This window comes from Myotis brandtii, unplaced genomic scaffold, assembly GCF_000412655.1.
Source record: "Myotis brandtii unplaced genomic scaffold, ASM41265v1 scaffold583, whole genome shotgun sequence".
Lineage (NCBI taxonomy): Eukaryota > Metazoa > Chordata > Mammalia > Chiroptera > Vespertilionidae > Myotis > Myotis brandtii.
Genome location: NW_005370191.1, coordinates 1,898,933 through 1,915,987, shown reverse-complemented (window position 1 = coordinate 1,915,987; position 17,055 = coordinate 1,898,933). Strand labels below are relative to the sequence as shown.

Below are 17,055 nucleotides of genomic sequence, written 5' to 3'. Positions count from 1 at the left end.
CGGGGGGCCCCCCCCCCCCCGAGTGCACAAATTTTTGTGCACCGGGCCTCTAGTCTATATAATAAAAACCTAGTATGCTAAGTGTCTGGTCATCCATTCAACCAATCAAAGCATAATATGCTAATGATATGTTAAAGCTGCTCAACCACTCACTGTGGTATGCACTGACCACCAGGGGGCAGATGCTCCAACCAGTAGGATAGCTTGCTGCTGGGGTCCGGCCATTTGGGACTGAGTGAGACTGGCCAGACATGCCCTGGAACCCTCCCATGATCCCTCCCTGGCTGGCCAACCTCTCGCATCCCTCCCCAGCTCTGATTGTGCACCGGTGGGGTCCCTCGGCCTGGCCTGCACCCTCTCGCAATCCGGGACCCTCTGGGGGATGTCAGAGAGTCAGTGTCGGCCCGATCCCACAGACCAGGCCAAAGGACACCACTGGTGCACGAATTCATGCACCGGGCCTCTACTTATTTATAATAGCCATATTTTACAACATGGAAACAACTTAAGTGTCCATCAGTGGGTAAGTGGATAAGGAAAATGTGGCACATATATACAATTGAATATTACCCAGTCATAAAAAAGAAGGAATTCCTATTAATTTGCAATAACATAGATGGGCCTTGAGAGCATTATGCTAAGTGAAATGTCTGATAGAAAAAGACAAATCATCTCACTTATATGTGGACATTTGCAAAACTCATAGAAACAGAGAGTAGAGGTGTGGTTGCCAGGGGCTGAGGCAGAGTAGAATAGGGAGATGTTGATGAAAGGGTACATACTTCCAGATATAAGGCAAATAAGTCCTGAAGTTCTAATATACTGCATTACATACTTTAAAATTGCTAAGAGAGTATATTTTAAATGTTTTCACTGCACACACAAAACAGGTAATTTTGTTAGGTGATGGATGTGTTAACCTTATCATGGTAATAATTTCATAGTATATACATATATAAATCATCATGTTGTATACCTTAAACTTATACAATGTTATATATCTACTAGAGGCCCGGTGCACGAAATTTGTGTGTGTGGGGGGTCCCCTCAGCCCAGCCTGCACCCTCTCCAATCCGGGACCCCTCGGAGGATGTCCAACTGCCAGTTTAGGCCCGATCCCTGGGGGATATCAGTCTAAGACATCCTTGGGATTGGGCCTAAACTGACAGTTGGACATCCCTCTCACAATCCAGGACTGCTGGCTCCTAACCACTCACCTGCCTGCCTGCCTGATCATCCCTAACGGCCTCCTGCCAGCCTTATCAGTCTAAGACATCCTTGGGATTGGGCCTAAACTGACAGTTGGACATCCCTCTCACAATCCAGGACTGCTGGCTCCTAACCACTCACCTGCCTGCCTGCCTGATCATCCCTAACGGCCTCTGCCTGCCAGCCTGGTTGCCCCTCACTGCCCCCCTGCCGGCCTGGTCGCCCCTGACTGGCCCCCCCAGCCGGCCTGGTCACCTCCAACTGCCCCCTTCCCCTGTGCCGGCCTGGTTGCCCCTCACTGCCTCCACCACTGGCCTGGTTGCCCCTCACTGCCCGCCTCTACTGGGCTGGTCGCCCCTCACTGCCACCCCCCCGCCCCTGCGGGCCTGGTCGCCCCATGCAGCCTGCTGTTTGGGCGTTCCATGAAGGCGTCCCAACCAATTTGTATATTACCCTTTTATTAGTATGGATTACACATGAATAAAGCTTGGGGGATTAAAAATATGATAGTTACAAGGAAAGATTATTAGAGTGCCAATCACGTGGTTAGAAAAAAAATCATCATTAAATAATAAAACTAATTTTATAAACAAGTTGGAAAACAGCCAGAAACGCATATCAGTCTCTAACACATGCTTTTCAAAGTGTGCCTGTTCTCAAAGTGTGCCTCCAGGGAACAGAGGGCTGGTGAAAATTTTCCTAATGGTTCCTTGGACTGAGCTTTTGTAGCTTAGATGTTTGTAATAAAACAGTGGTTACATAGTTATTGCTGGCATGAATTGAAAATGTACTTGTGATATTTAGTAAAATAAAACCTAGGCAAAACCTCAAAAAAAAGAAGAAAGAATTCCACTAACATTGTATAAACTGACGTTTCTAATATCTGTTAGGTCATAATTTTTCCATCAGTATTCATGGAAAATGCTGACCTATGTAACTTCAAAGGTCAAACTCAGTTCTAAAAACTCCTCTGCTCTGAGTCTAACTCAAAAATAGCATCTTTAGTACCTAAGACTACTTCACTGTCCATGTCAAAGCCTTCTGGAATCAGCACATCTCCCCTCCCAGTGAACCCACTGTGAGCCCACATCCTTCCCAAGCTGTCATCCTCAAAAAACTCTATCAAAGAACAGAGCAAATCCTCAAGTTTGCAAAAGATATTCATGACTTTTTTACCTGCAGGGAGACCCGCTATTTGTAGATGTTGACCCAAAGCATCCCCAGGGCTCAGGCTGACTTCACTCACTCACTCAGGATGTTCAGCTTGCTGGAGCCAAATGAAATCCTAGTTCCATTTAGAAAACCTCACTAAACACCCATCACAAATCTATCAACTCTCTTTCTGCTGCTTTCAAACCAGTTTCCTTCCTTTCCTGTGCCTGTGCAGGCTGCAGGGGAAGAGGGTGTGACATGGATAAAAACATGCTGTGCTGTAAAGAGCAAGCACATGTTAATTCTAAATGACTTAATTTTGATAGCCACATCAACAAATGCAAAACAAACAGATATCTACCCTGGCTGGTGTGGCTCACTTGGTTGAGCATCGTCCCATGCATGGAGAGGTTACTGGTTGATTCCCGGTCAGGGCACATGCCCAGGTTGTGGGCTCAATCCCCAGTAGGGGACGGGCAGGAGGCAGCCAATACATGTCTCTCCCTCTCTCTACCTCTCCCTTCCTCATTCTCTAAAAATAAAGTATATTTTAAAAAATAAAATAAACAGGTATCAAATTAACATGTCCAAACTGAGCCCACTGCTTTCCTCCCACACTGCCTCCTTCTCCTGTGTCCACCACCTCAATGAGCACACCACATCCACCGTCACCCACACCTAAACCAGGCATTATACTAATCTCCTCCTCCTCTCCCATTGCCTCCCTCCATATTTTTAAAAATATATACTTATTGATTTCAGAGAGGAAGGGAAAGGGAGGGAGAGATAGAAACATCAATGATGAGAGATAATCATAGATCGGCTGCCCCCTGCATGGCCCCCACTGGGATCGAGCCCGCAACCCGGGAATAAAACTGTGACCTCCTGGTTCATAAGTCCACCCTCAACCACTGAGCCATGCCAGCCGGGCCCCCCGACTCCATATTAAACAATGCCACTTTCTAAGTATTTCTTGAATCCATTCTCTCCTCTCCATCCCTACCTCCTAGCAGGTCTCTCCAAATCCATTCTGTCCCCACTGATCTGCTCTCTGCACTGCAGAGTTGATCTAAGTGCAGTCTGACCATGCCACCCCTCAATGTAAAAATATTCAGTAGCTTACCATCATCTCTCTCTAGCATGGCCTACACACTCCTTTTAGTCACAGAACTCCTTTACTCAAGGTGAAATCTTATTTAAGGGTTGCCACATGTAAAACAGGAAATTATAGGTCACTCTGTCTAAGGTAGAGGGGCAGTCTCAGAGCCTAAATTTGGTTTCTCCATCTCCATTCATAGAAGGAGTTCCTTGGGAGCAAGGACACCCCTGCTTTACAGTGTAGCAGAACAATAGCAGGAAGTGTGGGGGGGGGGCTTTCACTCTTGCTCCTGAATTAGTAACTGAGCAGGAAGAGACAAGCAGTAGGCACCTACATTCTAGAGAAGACCACAAACAATTAGGGTAGAACTCCGCACCAGGCCCTGATAGCTACCATCAGCCACCACCCCACCCCTCTTCCCAATCTATATATATAAGGCAAGTCACAGATGTACATACATGTCAAAACTCACCACATTGTACATTTTAAACATGTGCAGTTATTCCTATGTCAATTATAGCTTAATAAAACTTTAAAAGGGGAGGGGCAATGAGTTATCAGCAGTGTCATGTTTGTAGAGAAATACTGCCTCTGAACACTGCAAAGCCAGTAGGCGGTGCTCCTCTAGGAGTAAGGAGTGTCTGTAGGATGGGGAGATTGGCTATACACCTGTTGAGCTAAAAATCATAGTGTGGTTACTTCCATGAAAGTACAGAAGATAGTCCCTTGGAGAGCTAGATATGGGAACAGGTATGACCTCAGACATGGGTCCTCACCGTTTGCACAGGCTGGTTGGAACTGCCAAGTCAGCAAGGCAAGGAGAGGCTACAGTGATCACAGTCCCTTGTGGCTCATTCGGGAATTCAGGTGAAGGAGTATGGATGGATGGGCGGTCATGGGCTACCAAAGGAAGGAAAAGGTTGGGAATTAAGGGTATTCCTGGCTTAAAATCTCAGCTGGCTCTCTCTCTGAGGAATCTTCAATAATTAACAGCCCTTCTCCCCAACAAAGCTCCAAGGAAACCGGCAACAAAGGCCACCAACAACACACAGAACCAGGTGAAGTCAGAGTGAGAAGAAGGCACCTCCCCTCCACCCACAGCAGCCAAAGGGGACAGGCCCCAAAGGTTGGAAGAGAGGAGATGTCCTTGAAGCTAACCCACACCCTTCCCCACTCTCAGCCCCCAGCAAACCCAAGGCTGCCCAATTCTGGGAATGAGAAGAGATGAGATTTGGTTTGAGATTGGAATGTTAAACCAGTCTAGCTTGTACTAGACTGACTGTCCTTATTCCCTTTTAAAAATTATTTCAAAAATACACAAAAGTAGAAAGAACGGTGTAATAAGCCCCTAGATCTATCACCCCTCTGCAAACATTATCAACTAATGGCCAATTTTGTTTCATCTATACTGACTTCCAACCAATCCCAGATTATTTTGAAGGAGATCTCAGACATCATATTATTTTACCCATAAATATTTCATTATGTCTCTCTAAAAGATACCAACTCATATTTTAAACATTTTTTAAAATATATTTTTATTGATTTTTTACAGAGAGGAAGGGAGAGGGATAGAGAGTTAGAAACATCGATGAGAGAGAAACATCGATTACCTGCCTCCTGCACACCTCCTGCAGGGGATGTGCCTGCAACCAAGGTATATGTACTTGACCGGAATCGAACCTGGGACCTTTCAGTCCGCAAGCCGATGCTCTATCCACTAAGCCAAACTGGCTAGGGCCCAACTCATATTTTAAAAAATATAACCATAATAATGTCATCACATCCTAAAGAAACACAGGGTGGCCCTAACAGGTTTGGCTCAGCGGATAGAGCGTCGGCCTGCGGACTCAAGGGTCCCAGGTTTGATTCCGGTCAAGGGCATGTACCTTGCTTGCGGGCACATCCCCCACGGGGAGTGTGCAGGAGGCAGCTGATCGATGTTTCTCTCTCATCGATGTTTCTAACTCTCTAACCCTCTCTCTTCCTCTCTGTAAAAAATCAATAAAATATATTTTTTAAAAAGAAAGAAACACAGGGTGGGGCAAAAGTTTACAGTTGTGAGTATACAAAACAAGAGTTTATTCTTGTATTATTATTTATTAATTATTATTTTCCATACAAACTATAAACCTACTTTTGTCCTACCCTGTATAATAATTCCTTACTATTATCAAATGCCCAGTTAATATGCACATTTCTCAAATCATTTTATGACTAAATTGAAATTTTTCATAATCGAAAGTGGCCAGAAAGTATGGAATCTCCACAAGATGGTACTAAGGGCAAAAATGAGAGCACAGCTAAAGGCAATTACTGAAAAGAATGAAACCCTTAGATGTTTGCATTCCACTGCAGTCAGATTCCTCAATAAACCAGGTACTGCACAATGCCGCCTAGGGATGGATTCCTGCCTGCCAATCATGGCTATCCAATGCTTGCTTTATATGCCCTCACCCCTCTTCCTCACAAGCTCCTCCTCCTTTAGATTTGGCTCCAGAAGGTAGTGCCTCTCCTCTGGGCTCCATACACCTCGTGTGCCTCTTGGCCACACCCCTTGACTCCCCTACTAGATAAGAACTTCTCAAAGGCAAGGACTGCTTTCTCACCTTTTTGTATCCTCTGGACCCAAAAGTTAAGAAAGTTGAGGCAGCTTGAATCATCCCTGCCTTTCTGACTTCGACTATAACCCACAATCCAGAATTCCCCTGCCTTCTGAATAGGCCTCATCTTTTAAACTCCATGTTGGCTTTTCCCCAAATATGATCATTATAAATTCATAATCTTGGACTGGACCTCCTGGCTACCCCAAGTTCATTTCCCAAGCCCAGCCTTCAATATTTCTTCCATCTTTTCCATGTTGTCTGTCTCCTCTTTCTCCTACCCTGTTCCCCAACCCATGGTTTTCAAGGGAAGGCCACGCTCCCATCTGAGCCTGCCTGTGTTCAGCACCCTGCCTTACCTGCGGCATCCAGATAATCTTCTGCGTCCGGAAAAAGTGGTACTTGGCTGAGAAAGACTCATAGCCCCCTCTCAGGATCTGGACGGGGTGGCGGGTGAGGTGAGCTAAGGCTTTGCCACATTCAATGGCAGCTCCTCTGGCCAACAGTTCTAAGAGTGGAGACCAAAGAAATGAATGTGTCCTGTGTTCCCCATTTGTCTAAAGCTTCAACGAATGGCCACTTTATTCTGAAAAGCAATTATCTAGGAGGCTGAAGCAAATATAGATATGGGTGTTACAATTAAAATGTAAAATCAACTTACCATCAAGAAAGTTAATCTTTTTCTGTAAATATATATAGTATCATATATTGTATGCCACATTATGTGTACCATACAAGTCACCTATTGTACAGGGTACAGCTAGTGCACAATTCAATGGTTTTTAGTTTAGTCACAGAGTTGTATAATCATCACCACAATTTTAGAATATTTTCATCACCCAAGAAACCCTGTACCAGTGAGAGGGGTTCACTCCTCATTTCCCTCCAAAGACTCAGCTCTAGGCAACTGCTAATCTAACTTCTCTATGGTTTTACCTATTCTGGACATTTCATATAAATGGAATCATACATTATGTCTGACTTATTTCACTTGGCATAATGTTTTCAAAGTTCATCTATGTTGTAGCACATGTCAGCACTTCATTCCTTTTTACAGTTGAATAATATTATATTGTGTGGCTCTACCACACAATATAATATTCATAATCCATTCATAAATATTGGTGGATGTTTAGGTTGTTTCCACTTTTTGGCAATTAGAAATAATGCTGCTGTGAACATTCATGAGCAAGTTTTTGTGTGCACATGTTTTTATTTCTCTTGGGTACATTCCTAGGAGTAAAATTGCTGAACCATGTAATAACCCTACATCTAACTTTGAGGAAAGTGCCACTTTCCACAGCGACTGCACCATTTTACATTCCAACCAGCAGTGTATGAGTGTTGAAATTTTTCTACATCCTCGTCAACAATTGTCTTTTTTATTATAGCCAACCTAGTGGGTGTGAAATGTTATCTCATTGTGATTTTTGTTTTTTTTAAAATATATTTTTATTTATTTCAGAGAGGAAAGGAGAGGGAGAGAGAGATAGAAACATCAATGATGAGAGAGAATTATTGATCGGCTGCCTCCTGCAAGCCCCACACTGGGGATTGAGCCCGCAACCTGGGCATGTGCCTTGCCTGGAATCAAACCCAGTACCTTTCAGTCCACAGGCCGATACTCTATCCACTGAGCCAAACCGGCCAGGGCCTCATTGTGGTTTTGACATCAATTTAATCTAAAATGCTTTCATTGATCTATAGATTCACTATTAGACTATATGCAAATTAGATATATGTGGTAGGAAGTTTGTATAATTAAGACTAAGCCAAAATATTCCAAGGCCAGGATCTGACCACTAAAGAGAAATACTGTGCAGCAGACTCTGGAAAGTTAGCTAAAGGAGAAAGGGATGGGCATGGGCTCTGACAGCTATAATGAACCTTTGTCCAGGGAAAGAAGGCCAATTCCAGCAGGGGCTGCTGAGGATGAAAGCCGCTTGAGACCCATCTGGAGAAACTGTATTTGGGGAAAGAGCCTGCAGACAATAGCAAGGCCAGGAGGAAACCTGTAGCTGGCAGAACAGGAGCCAAAGCCCACCCCTGAGAGCCTGACTTGGATGCCAGAGAGCCCTGGATCTCCCAGGGTCTCACAGCCCCATCTCCCTCTTGAGTAAGAGACTGATGGGGTAGGTCAGAGGGTCCAGGCGAGTTAGGGAGAGAGTTCCAGGCCACTACTGCCTTTAAACTAGACAGCTGCTCCCCTGCCAATGTCACACAACCAGCTGGAGTATTCACATACAGGGATGATGGGGTCAGAGATGGAGGAAGGCCAATTTCCAGGAGATAGAGACTCAGAAGGAAAGCCAGGGCCCAGGTTATCCAGCAAGGATGTAATGGGATTAATGTTTTTGAAACATTAAAGTTGTTCATTTCGCTCTAGCTGGTTTAGGTCAGTGGTTGGAGCATCAGCCTGTGGACTGAAGAGTTGCAGGTTTGATTCAGGCCAAGGGACATACCTCAGTTGCAGGCTTGGTCTCCAGCCTGGTAGGTCGGGGCATGTGCCCAAGGCAACCAATTGATGTGTCTCTCTCACATTAATGTTTCTTTCTCTCTGTCTCTCCCACTCCCTCCATTCTCTTAAAAAAAAAAAATCAATGGAAAAAATATCCTCCAGTAAGGATTAACAACAACAACAACAAAAAATGTTTTTTTTAATTTGTTCATTTCTATTCCCATTAATCTTGAGTTCTCCATTGACATGAGGTTTCTCACACCTTGAACTGGGTCACCCACTGCTTCAAGGGGAGGAGGGCAACCACCTGGTACAAGGGAGTCATCACGCAGCCTGACCTTTAAGTTAAATTATTTGAGGTCCCTAGCCAAACAATTGTCTTGAAAGTCAGACTGTGCTGAGGGAGGAGGAAAGGAATCCAAAAATTCCCAAAGCTTCTCTTCACAGTTGGTGTAAATGTCCTGGTCCAGGGAGCTCTACCCACACATATCATGAGCCCATTGTGGGTGTCTCTAATCCATGTTTGCAAGGATGATTTAACATAAGGGAAATGTTGCTCATACAAGAAGGGGGCTGCCCTTTGCATGCTAAAAAGAGCTTAGAGAGAGCATCCTAGAGACTAAGACAAGGGAAGATACTTCCTGGATTCCTAAGAAGACACCCAGCTGAGGCGGGTAGAGAGCTAAAACCAGCTGTGCCCCATTTCCCACTAGGATTCTGAGACTCCCGCAGCAGAGGTGTGGAGTGGTTAACCTAAAGCTGCAGCAGGCCAGGGATGAGCACGTGTGGAATGTCAGGGAAAGCCTGGATAGGAGGGCACAAGGCTGAGTCCCCCAGGATCCAGCGCCATGCACTGACAAGGCGAAGGGAACCACTCATGACTTACGTGAACATTTTGGGCACAGCCCATGGCCAAAGGCCCCATAGGCTGGGCTGCACCTCTTCCAAAGGTCAGCAGAAAAGGTCTACATAGAGACCAATACCTGCTTCGAGGATGTGATGAAGGTTCCCCCTCAAGGAAATCTTTCCCAGAATTTCTTGAGGGTCAGGGAGGTGGGTGCTTAACAGTGGAAAGGAGAAAGGGGTGGTGAGAGAAACCTTGATATGGTCGTCTACCCCAAAGACTGAATTTACCTGAAAGATGCCACTTTAAAGGAGAAAAGTTGCCTTGAGTGGGCAAGGTGTATGCATGTGTGGTTTTGGTTTTTATTGTTTTGCTGTTATTTTGTGATTGTAGTTACCTACTCAGTGAGAACAGGGGCTGCATAGCACAGTGAGGTCAGTTATAGAATGCAGAGAGGGTTATTTTTATTGAGCATTGTTCCCTAGGGTTTCAGGGTCCAGTCTACAATCCCAGGATTGGCAGACCAGACCCACCTTCATAGGAATGTACTGCAGACTGTGAGAACTTGGGGAAGATAATTTCCTGGCTAAGGACCTCCTGGGAAGACTGGCTTTATTAAAGGTGGAAACCTAGTGCCACCCAGTGACCATTTGTGTGAATGCCCCAGCTCATAGACCCACCTACACATAGTGACTGAGCCACAAACAGCAGAGCCCCATGTCAATGGCCAGGGGCGGTCAGCCCAAAGCAGTGGCTGAATGGAGATTGCTGTGGAACATCAGTAAAGCACATTAGAACCAATCACGTTTTAATGCTCCAGCTCAGGGCTTGAGTGACTTTGCATTGTTTTCCAACATCACTACTCAGGCCTTAGAAGACTGGACAGAGCCAAACTGCCTAGGTTTGAATCCTGGCCCCACCACTTACTAGGTGTGTGTGTGTTTTTTTTAAAAAGTCCACAAATTCTTTCAAATGCCTCCCTTTAAAAGGTTGAGTCTAATTCCCCTCCCCTTGAGGGTAGACTATACTCAGTGACTTCCCTCTAATGAATAGAATGTGGTGGAAGCAACTGTGTATAAGCCCCAAGACTAGGTCATAAAAGACATGTGGCTTTCCCTTTCTTTCTCTCTTTCTGATCACTCACTCTGCGGGGCAGGGGGTACCAGCTGCCATGTCACGAGGCCATGCAAGCAACCTATGGAGAGGTGTATGTGGTGAGGAACTAAAGTCTCCTACCAACAGCCGGAATGAAACTGAGGCCTCCTGGCTATAGCCATGTGAGAGAGTAATCTCAGATGGAGATCATCCTGGCCTAGTCAGACCTTCCAATGACAGCAATCTTGGCTGACACCTTGACTACAACCTCAGGATAGACTGTACCAGAACCTGCCAGCTAAGCTGCTCCTGAATTCTGGACCCACAGAAACTATGAGATAATTACTGTTTGTTATATCCAGCTACTGAGTTTGGTGGTAGTTTGCTATATGGCAATAGATCATTCTCTAGGTGTGAGATCTTGGGCAAGTTACTGTGCCTTTCTGGGCCCTAATTTCCCCATCTATAAAATGGGGATGGTACCTTTTAGGAGACAATTCTCCATGGTCTCTCACATCTTGACATGTCCTTTAAACAAGGCAGTGGCTTTTCAAGGATATTTATATAACCAACAGCTTTAGAAGATAGACTGTTTTTTCCTCTGGAGCCAAGGATGGGTAGGCTTCTGCCCATTATAAAAGATTCAGGCCCCCTAAGCTCAGAGTTCTTCTAAAATACAATGCACTACATGAATAAGTGTACTTGGCTGTCTTCATGTCACCCTGTGAGAACTGAGACTTGGGCACCAGTGCAGGAAAATGAAGACATTCTGGTTATTTTTAATTGCTCTGAGTAATAAAGTCCTTTGTCTCTGACCCAGGAGCCTCATGTCTTCAGCCAGCATCTCTGAAACGGTGGCAGGTTCAGAGCTCTTCCCAGTTCTTCATATTGCCATCCTCATAGGGATGTACTGCAGACTGAATGCATTGATCCAGGGAGAGCACCTGACATGGTTCCTGGCATGTGTCGGAAGTGTTGAATAACTGTTAACTTATACTATGGCTAGTGTAAAACCTACCGTTTTCACTACTGCCAGAGTTGTCACTGTCATCTTTTAGGATTAGGTCCAGGCAGCTGGAATTGTTATCATACACCACACAGTACTTCACACACTCTAGATCCACAGACTCCGGGATAAGATATTCATCTGCCTTCTAAAGAAACCACAAGAGAAGCCTGTTGGCAGGTGGGTTCAGATGAACAAATATTCCCTGCACACCAGCACCAGGAGGAGCTGGAGGTAGGACTGTGCCTGTTTGCCTGACTGCACATGGGCACAGAGCACTGAGAGCTGACTGGAGAGTCTACTAAATTCCAATGATCTTCCACACCTTCATCCCCTGCTATGAAAAGCTGACCACAGTTGACTGGACCAGAAATAAGTGCCTGGCCAAAGAACAGCCTGCCTACTGACTCACCAACTGAACTAACATATCCTATCTCTGGGGGGCAAGTGGTTGTTGATAGGGGCCAAAGCCAAAATCCCTCATAAGAACATTTGAATAAGCAGAAGTCATAAGCAAGCAGACAAAATGAGGCCAACCATAAGCTCAAATATAAGCTTTGTGAGAGCAGGAACACTGATGTATCCTGAATTTCTAGAACAATGCCTGGCACGTTAGGCCATAAATATGGTCAAAGGAAGGAATGGGCAAACAGGTCCATGAGGTCATGAAGAGTAGTTAGGAAGTGGCTGAGTCACCATCATGGTGGACACAAGGGCAGGAACAACGGGTGCCTTCTGCCCACAAGGGAATGAGCTCTCACAGAACCAGACTTTCCTAGGATCCCAAAGGGTATTCCAGAGCCCCAGAGACCTGGCAGGGCACCGGCCCGGAGGTTAGTCCTCATTTGTTCTCAATGCTTCCCAAAGTCCCCACTAACTCAGGGGAACCTGAGCCTTACTCTGTCCCTTAGGACTAGTCTGGTTGACATAGAGGCCCTGACAGAGGACCTGCATGTGGGCTAGGACTAGTACACATCTACTCTACAAGGCAGAGAGATAAAGCCCATACAGGTACAGGGAAGTTCTATGTAACTTGAAGGGGAGAAATCATATTTGTCTACAGGAATTAGCAGACCGTTGGTGCTCAGATTATGAGCAGGATTCATTCAGGTGATAATGAGGAAAGGGGGGTTCTGGGTGTGGAAAAGAGCATGAGCAAAGGGAAAAGTGGAGCAAATGGGAGATCAGGGAGAGGTGTGGCTGGACATTCATCCAGTTATTCAATAAACATTCATTCAGGACCTACTTTGCACTTACACTGTAGGTTCTGGAATACAGAGATTTTTTAAAATACGTTTTTATTGATTTTTTAGAGAGAGAAGAAGGAAGAGGGAGAGAGACAGAAACATTGATGAGAGAGAAACATTGATCGCTACCTTCTGCATGCCCCCTACTGGGGATTGACCCCACAACCCAGGCATGTGCTTTGACCTGGAATTGAACGAGTGACCTCTTGGTTCATGGTTCGATAAAAAAAACCACAACCCAGGCATGTGCTTTGACCTGGAATTGAACCAGTGACCTCTTGGTTCATGGTTCGATAAAAAAATTTTTTTTAAGAGAAATTGCCTGAGTTGGTCTGGAGGACTCAGAAAGGCGCACAGGGCAGGAGGCATTTGAGATGAAGCTGCAAAGGCAAGTGGAAATTTGCCAGATGGACAAGGACTGGAGGGGTGTTTGAGGCAGAAGGAACAGCTTCCAGTCATTCCCTTTAGTCAACAAATAGCTACTGAGTACCGACCTGATATCGGGAACCAGACAGAGCATCCAGGATGCAATAATGAACAAAGCATACTCCCACTCTGGACTCAGAGAGAGCAGTATGTTCAGAAATCCGCATGGACTCTATTTCCTAGGTCTTAAGAGACCACTGGTTGTAAGATGCACCACCAATTTAACAACAGTTGCAATCAGGAGTATACATAAAAAGAGGGATTTATTGGCATATAACAATACTTCAGGTAGGGCAGGGAGCAACTGGTCCCAAGTAAAACCTGAACCAGGGCTCTAAAGCCCAGACCTCCCTCTCAGGCTCCACTCCCCAGCTTCCCCTGTACACTGACTTCACCTTCTCAGACAACTTTTCCTGAGGCCCAAGTCATGGCCACTAGCGATAGCGATGCTCAGACTCCCATCCTCCAAACTTCATTACCAAAATAGAAAGAGCTGCCTTCTTTAATTTCAATTCTAAGCTGTTCAGTTTTTATCCTTGGCTGATTTGTGGCCAGGGTTTGGATACTATTGTACTGAGCACCACTAGACCCCCCTGGTTTGAGCAGGGAGAGAAGCTCCCCCTCAAAAAAGGGCAGGGTGAGGGGGAGTGCCAGGCAGAAAATAATAGATGTGTTTTTCAGGCAGATCAACTGTAGGATACATTCCAATTTTAGAAATGTGAAAATATGGGGGGCTGGGCATCTTAGAACCAAGGAAATGCAGCAGGGCAATGCTACTGAGGTGTTAGGTGAGAGAAGCATGCTGGAGATAAGGCTGGAGAGGGAGGTGCATCAGGTAGAGAGGCTCTGTGTCCTACTGAAGCTGGGAGTTCCCTAAAGGCGCAATCTACTGGAAAAAACATTGGTGAAGGGAGGCAAGAGGTGTCAGTCTGCCTAAGGGGTTCTGAAGGGCTGAGATAGAGAGAATGGCTCTTTTCCAGAGTTGGGGGTGCTACAGAATCAAAGGGACATGCAGACTTGAGAGTTGAGTTGAAAACCGAAGGCCATGCATCTTGAAGGGGCTCTGAATAGGCTACAAAAAGCAAAGAAGGAAATGCAGGGGATTTAGAGCTAGAGGAATGGAGCCAGGGAGTTGAAAATCCAAGAGCAAAAAAACAAATAGAAAAACACACCAAAAAAAAAAAAAGATAAAGATGGATTGTGTTTGGGAAAGCATGTTAGGCAGCAAGCTTATCCTGGAAAAATACATGAGCCAGAGCCCATGCTCCTTGTCGAGTTATGTCTGGGAAAGAGCTAGAGTTAGAATTACCAAAGTGGCAGTGGGACACACTTTTAGAAGTAAAACTGACAGGACAGCTCAACTATGTGCATACTTGAAGCTGGAAGCTTGGGTAAGATCTTTTTTTTAAAATATATTTTATTGATTTTTTGCAGAGAGGAAGGGAGAGGGATAGAGAGTTAGAAACATCTATAAGAGAGAAACATCGATCAGCTGCCTCCTGCACACCCCCTACTGGGAATGTGCCCGCAACCAAGGTACATGCCCTTGACCGGAATCGAACCCGGGACCCTTCAGTCCGCAAAGAGACAGAGAAGGAACCAGGGAGGCAAGAAAGAACCTGGAAGTCAAGGGCAGAGAATGTGGTCAGGACTGCAGAGATCAGAGGTGGATCCTGAGTGAAGGCTGCCAGGCTTGACAATGTCTTGAGAAAGAAGATACTCCGTGGAAGTAGAGAAAAGGGCCTCACTCCCTGAGTCGGGCATGGTGACTGCTGAAGAAGGGCTTTGTCTTTTTAAATAGTTGGAATGGAGAAAGGAAGATGGGGAGGGATCTGATGGAAATGGGAGGGAGCTGTTTCAATCTTTGAGTTACAGTAAACATATGGTTTATTCCCCAAGTAGAATAAACCATATTGGATAAATGTATATGGAACAGACTCTCTTCTGGTCTGTTCCCTAAGTAGAACAAAAGCTCTGAGAGGGCAGGGACAATGAATTAAGGGCATCTTGTATTTTGTTCTATCGCCAGGGTCTAGAACAGTGCCTGGCACATAAAGGAATTAAATCAATATTTGTTTGATGAAGCTTTTGACCATGGTGGTAAGAGGGACACCCTAGGGAGTATGTGAGAGTGTGGGAGACCCTCATGTTGGATGCACAAGGGTGGTCCTGCCTCTGCTGCCCAAAGTGTCCAACAGTACATGCCACCTCCTGGATCTGGGATAAAACTTCCCACTCTTCCCATCCTCTGTAAGACAGCCAGCCTGCCCCAGATTCTGACTCTACCAGGATACCTTCTTCACTCGACGGGCTGTAATCACATGGCTTTCATCGTACTCCTGTTTGGAACGCACATCTGAAAAAGAAGAGTATTTAACTAATAACTGTATTTGCAAAAGAGCACATGACCAAACTACTTAGAAAATTCACATCATCATCATCATATATTTGTTTGGCTGGTAAGTGATAGCTACTGTCAGCTTAAAACTCAAGGTGTTGTTCCACTATTCTGAGCTGCCCACACCAAGACTCACCTGCCCCATTACAACCACACATCCCTTTAAGGGGTAGTGAGACCTTGTATCTTGATTTAGGGGCAGCTAAAAGAATGAGGAGGGGAGAAATCGAAGCCAGGGTGAGCGCATTCTAAGTGCCCCCATGGGATTTTAGACCCTAGAACAGTGATGGCGAACCTTTTGAGCTCGGCATGTCAGCATTTTGAAAAACCCTAACTTAACTCTGGTGCCGTGTCATATATAGAAATTTTTTGATATTTGCAATCATAGTAAAACAAAGACTTATATTTTTGATATTTATTTTATATATTTAAATGCCATTTAACAAAGAAAAATCAACCAAAAAAATGAGTTCGCGTGTCACCTCTGACACATGTGTCATAGGTTCGCCATCACTGCCCTAGAACCTAGGAGCTAAGGTTCTAATGCTCCTGCAAGGACAAAAGGTGCATTATTGATACTCCTCAAAGTTGGGGAAACTTGGAACAGAAATTAAGCCTAATGCATAAATGCTACATATGACTGTTATCCAAAATATAGAGTTCCTAACGTTCAACAATAAGAAAACAAACAACCCAATTAAAAAATGGTTAAAATATATGAACAGACACCTTACCAAAGAAGCTACACAGATGGCAAATAAGCAAATGAAAAGATGTTAAACATCATATGTCAGAAGGGAATGGACAATTAATACAACACTGAAATACCACTTCACAGCTATTAGAATGTCAAAAATCCAAAACATGGACAACACCAAAGGCTGGTGAGGATGGGGAACAACGGGCACTCTCACTCATTGCTGATGGGATGGCAAAATGGAACGACCATTTTGGCAGACAGTTTGGCAGTTTCTAACAAAACTAAACACATTCTTATCAGCAATCATATTCCTTTTATTTTACCTCTGTATTTCCCCACACAAAAGCCTACGCACAGATGTTTATAGCAGCTTTATTCAGAACTGCCAAAACTTAGATGCAATCAAGATGTGCTTAAGTACTGAATAAACTATGGTAGATCCAGACAATGGAATATTATGCAGTGCTAAAAAGGAAACTGCTACCAAGCCATGAAAAGAGAGAGGAAAGTTAAATGCTCATATAAGTGAAAGAAGCCAATCTGAAAAGGCTACATACTGTATGATTCTGACTATATGACATTCCTGAAAAGTCAAAACTGTGGAGACAGTAAAATGATCAGTGGTTTCCAGGGGTTAGTGGGAAGAGAGGATTGTAAGAGCAGTGAAACTACCTACACTAATAAAAGAGAAACATGGTAATTAGCGTACGACCGCTACCCTTTTCATTGGCTAATCAGTGAGTATATGCAAATTAACTGTCAGCCAAGATGGCGGCCGGCAGCCAGGCACTGAAGCGAGCACAAGGCTTGCTTGCTGC

The 17,055-nt window shown here is 44.9% G+C and overlaps 1 protein-coding gene across 2 annotated transcripts in view; it reads right to left on the bottom strand.

Annotated features, from left to right (window-relative positions):
- The window catches only part of STYXL1 (serine/threonine/tyrosine interacting-like 1), a 61,755-nt gene that overhangs the window by 21,919 nt on the left and 22,781 nt on the right, over nt 1–17,055 (bottom strand). For both annotated transcript variants that reach the window (XM_005879152.2, XM_005879153.2), the window contains exons 3-5: nt 15,434–15,495; nt 11,479–11,614; nt 6,423–6,571 (exon numbers count right to left, since the gene is read on the bottom strand). In XM_005879152.2, coding sequence (XP_005879214.1) covers nt 6,423–6,571; nt 11,479–11,614; nt 15,434–15,495 — 347 coding nt within the window. The remainder of the gene's footprint in view (nt 1–6,422; nt 6,572–11,478; nt 11,615–15,433; nt 15,496–17,055) is intronic.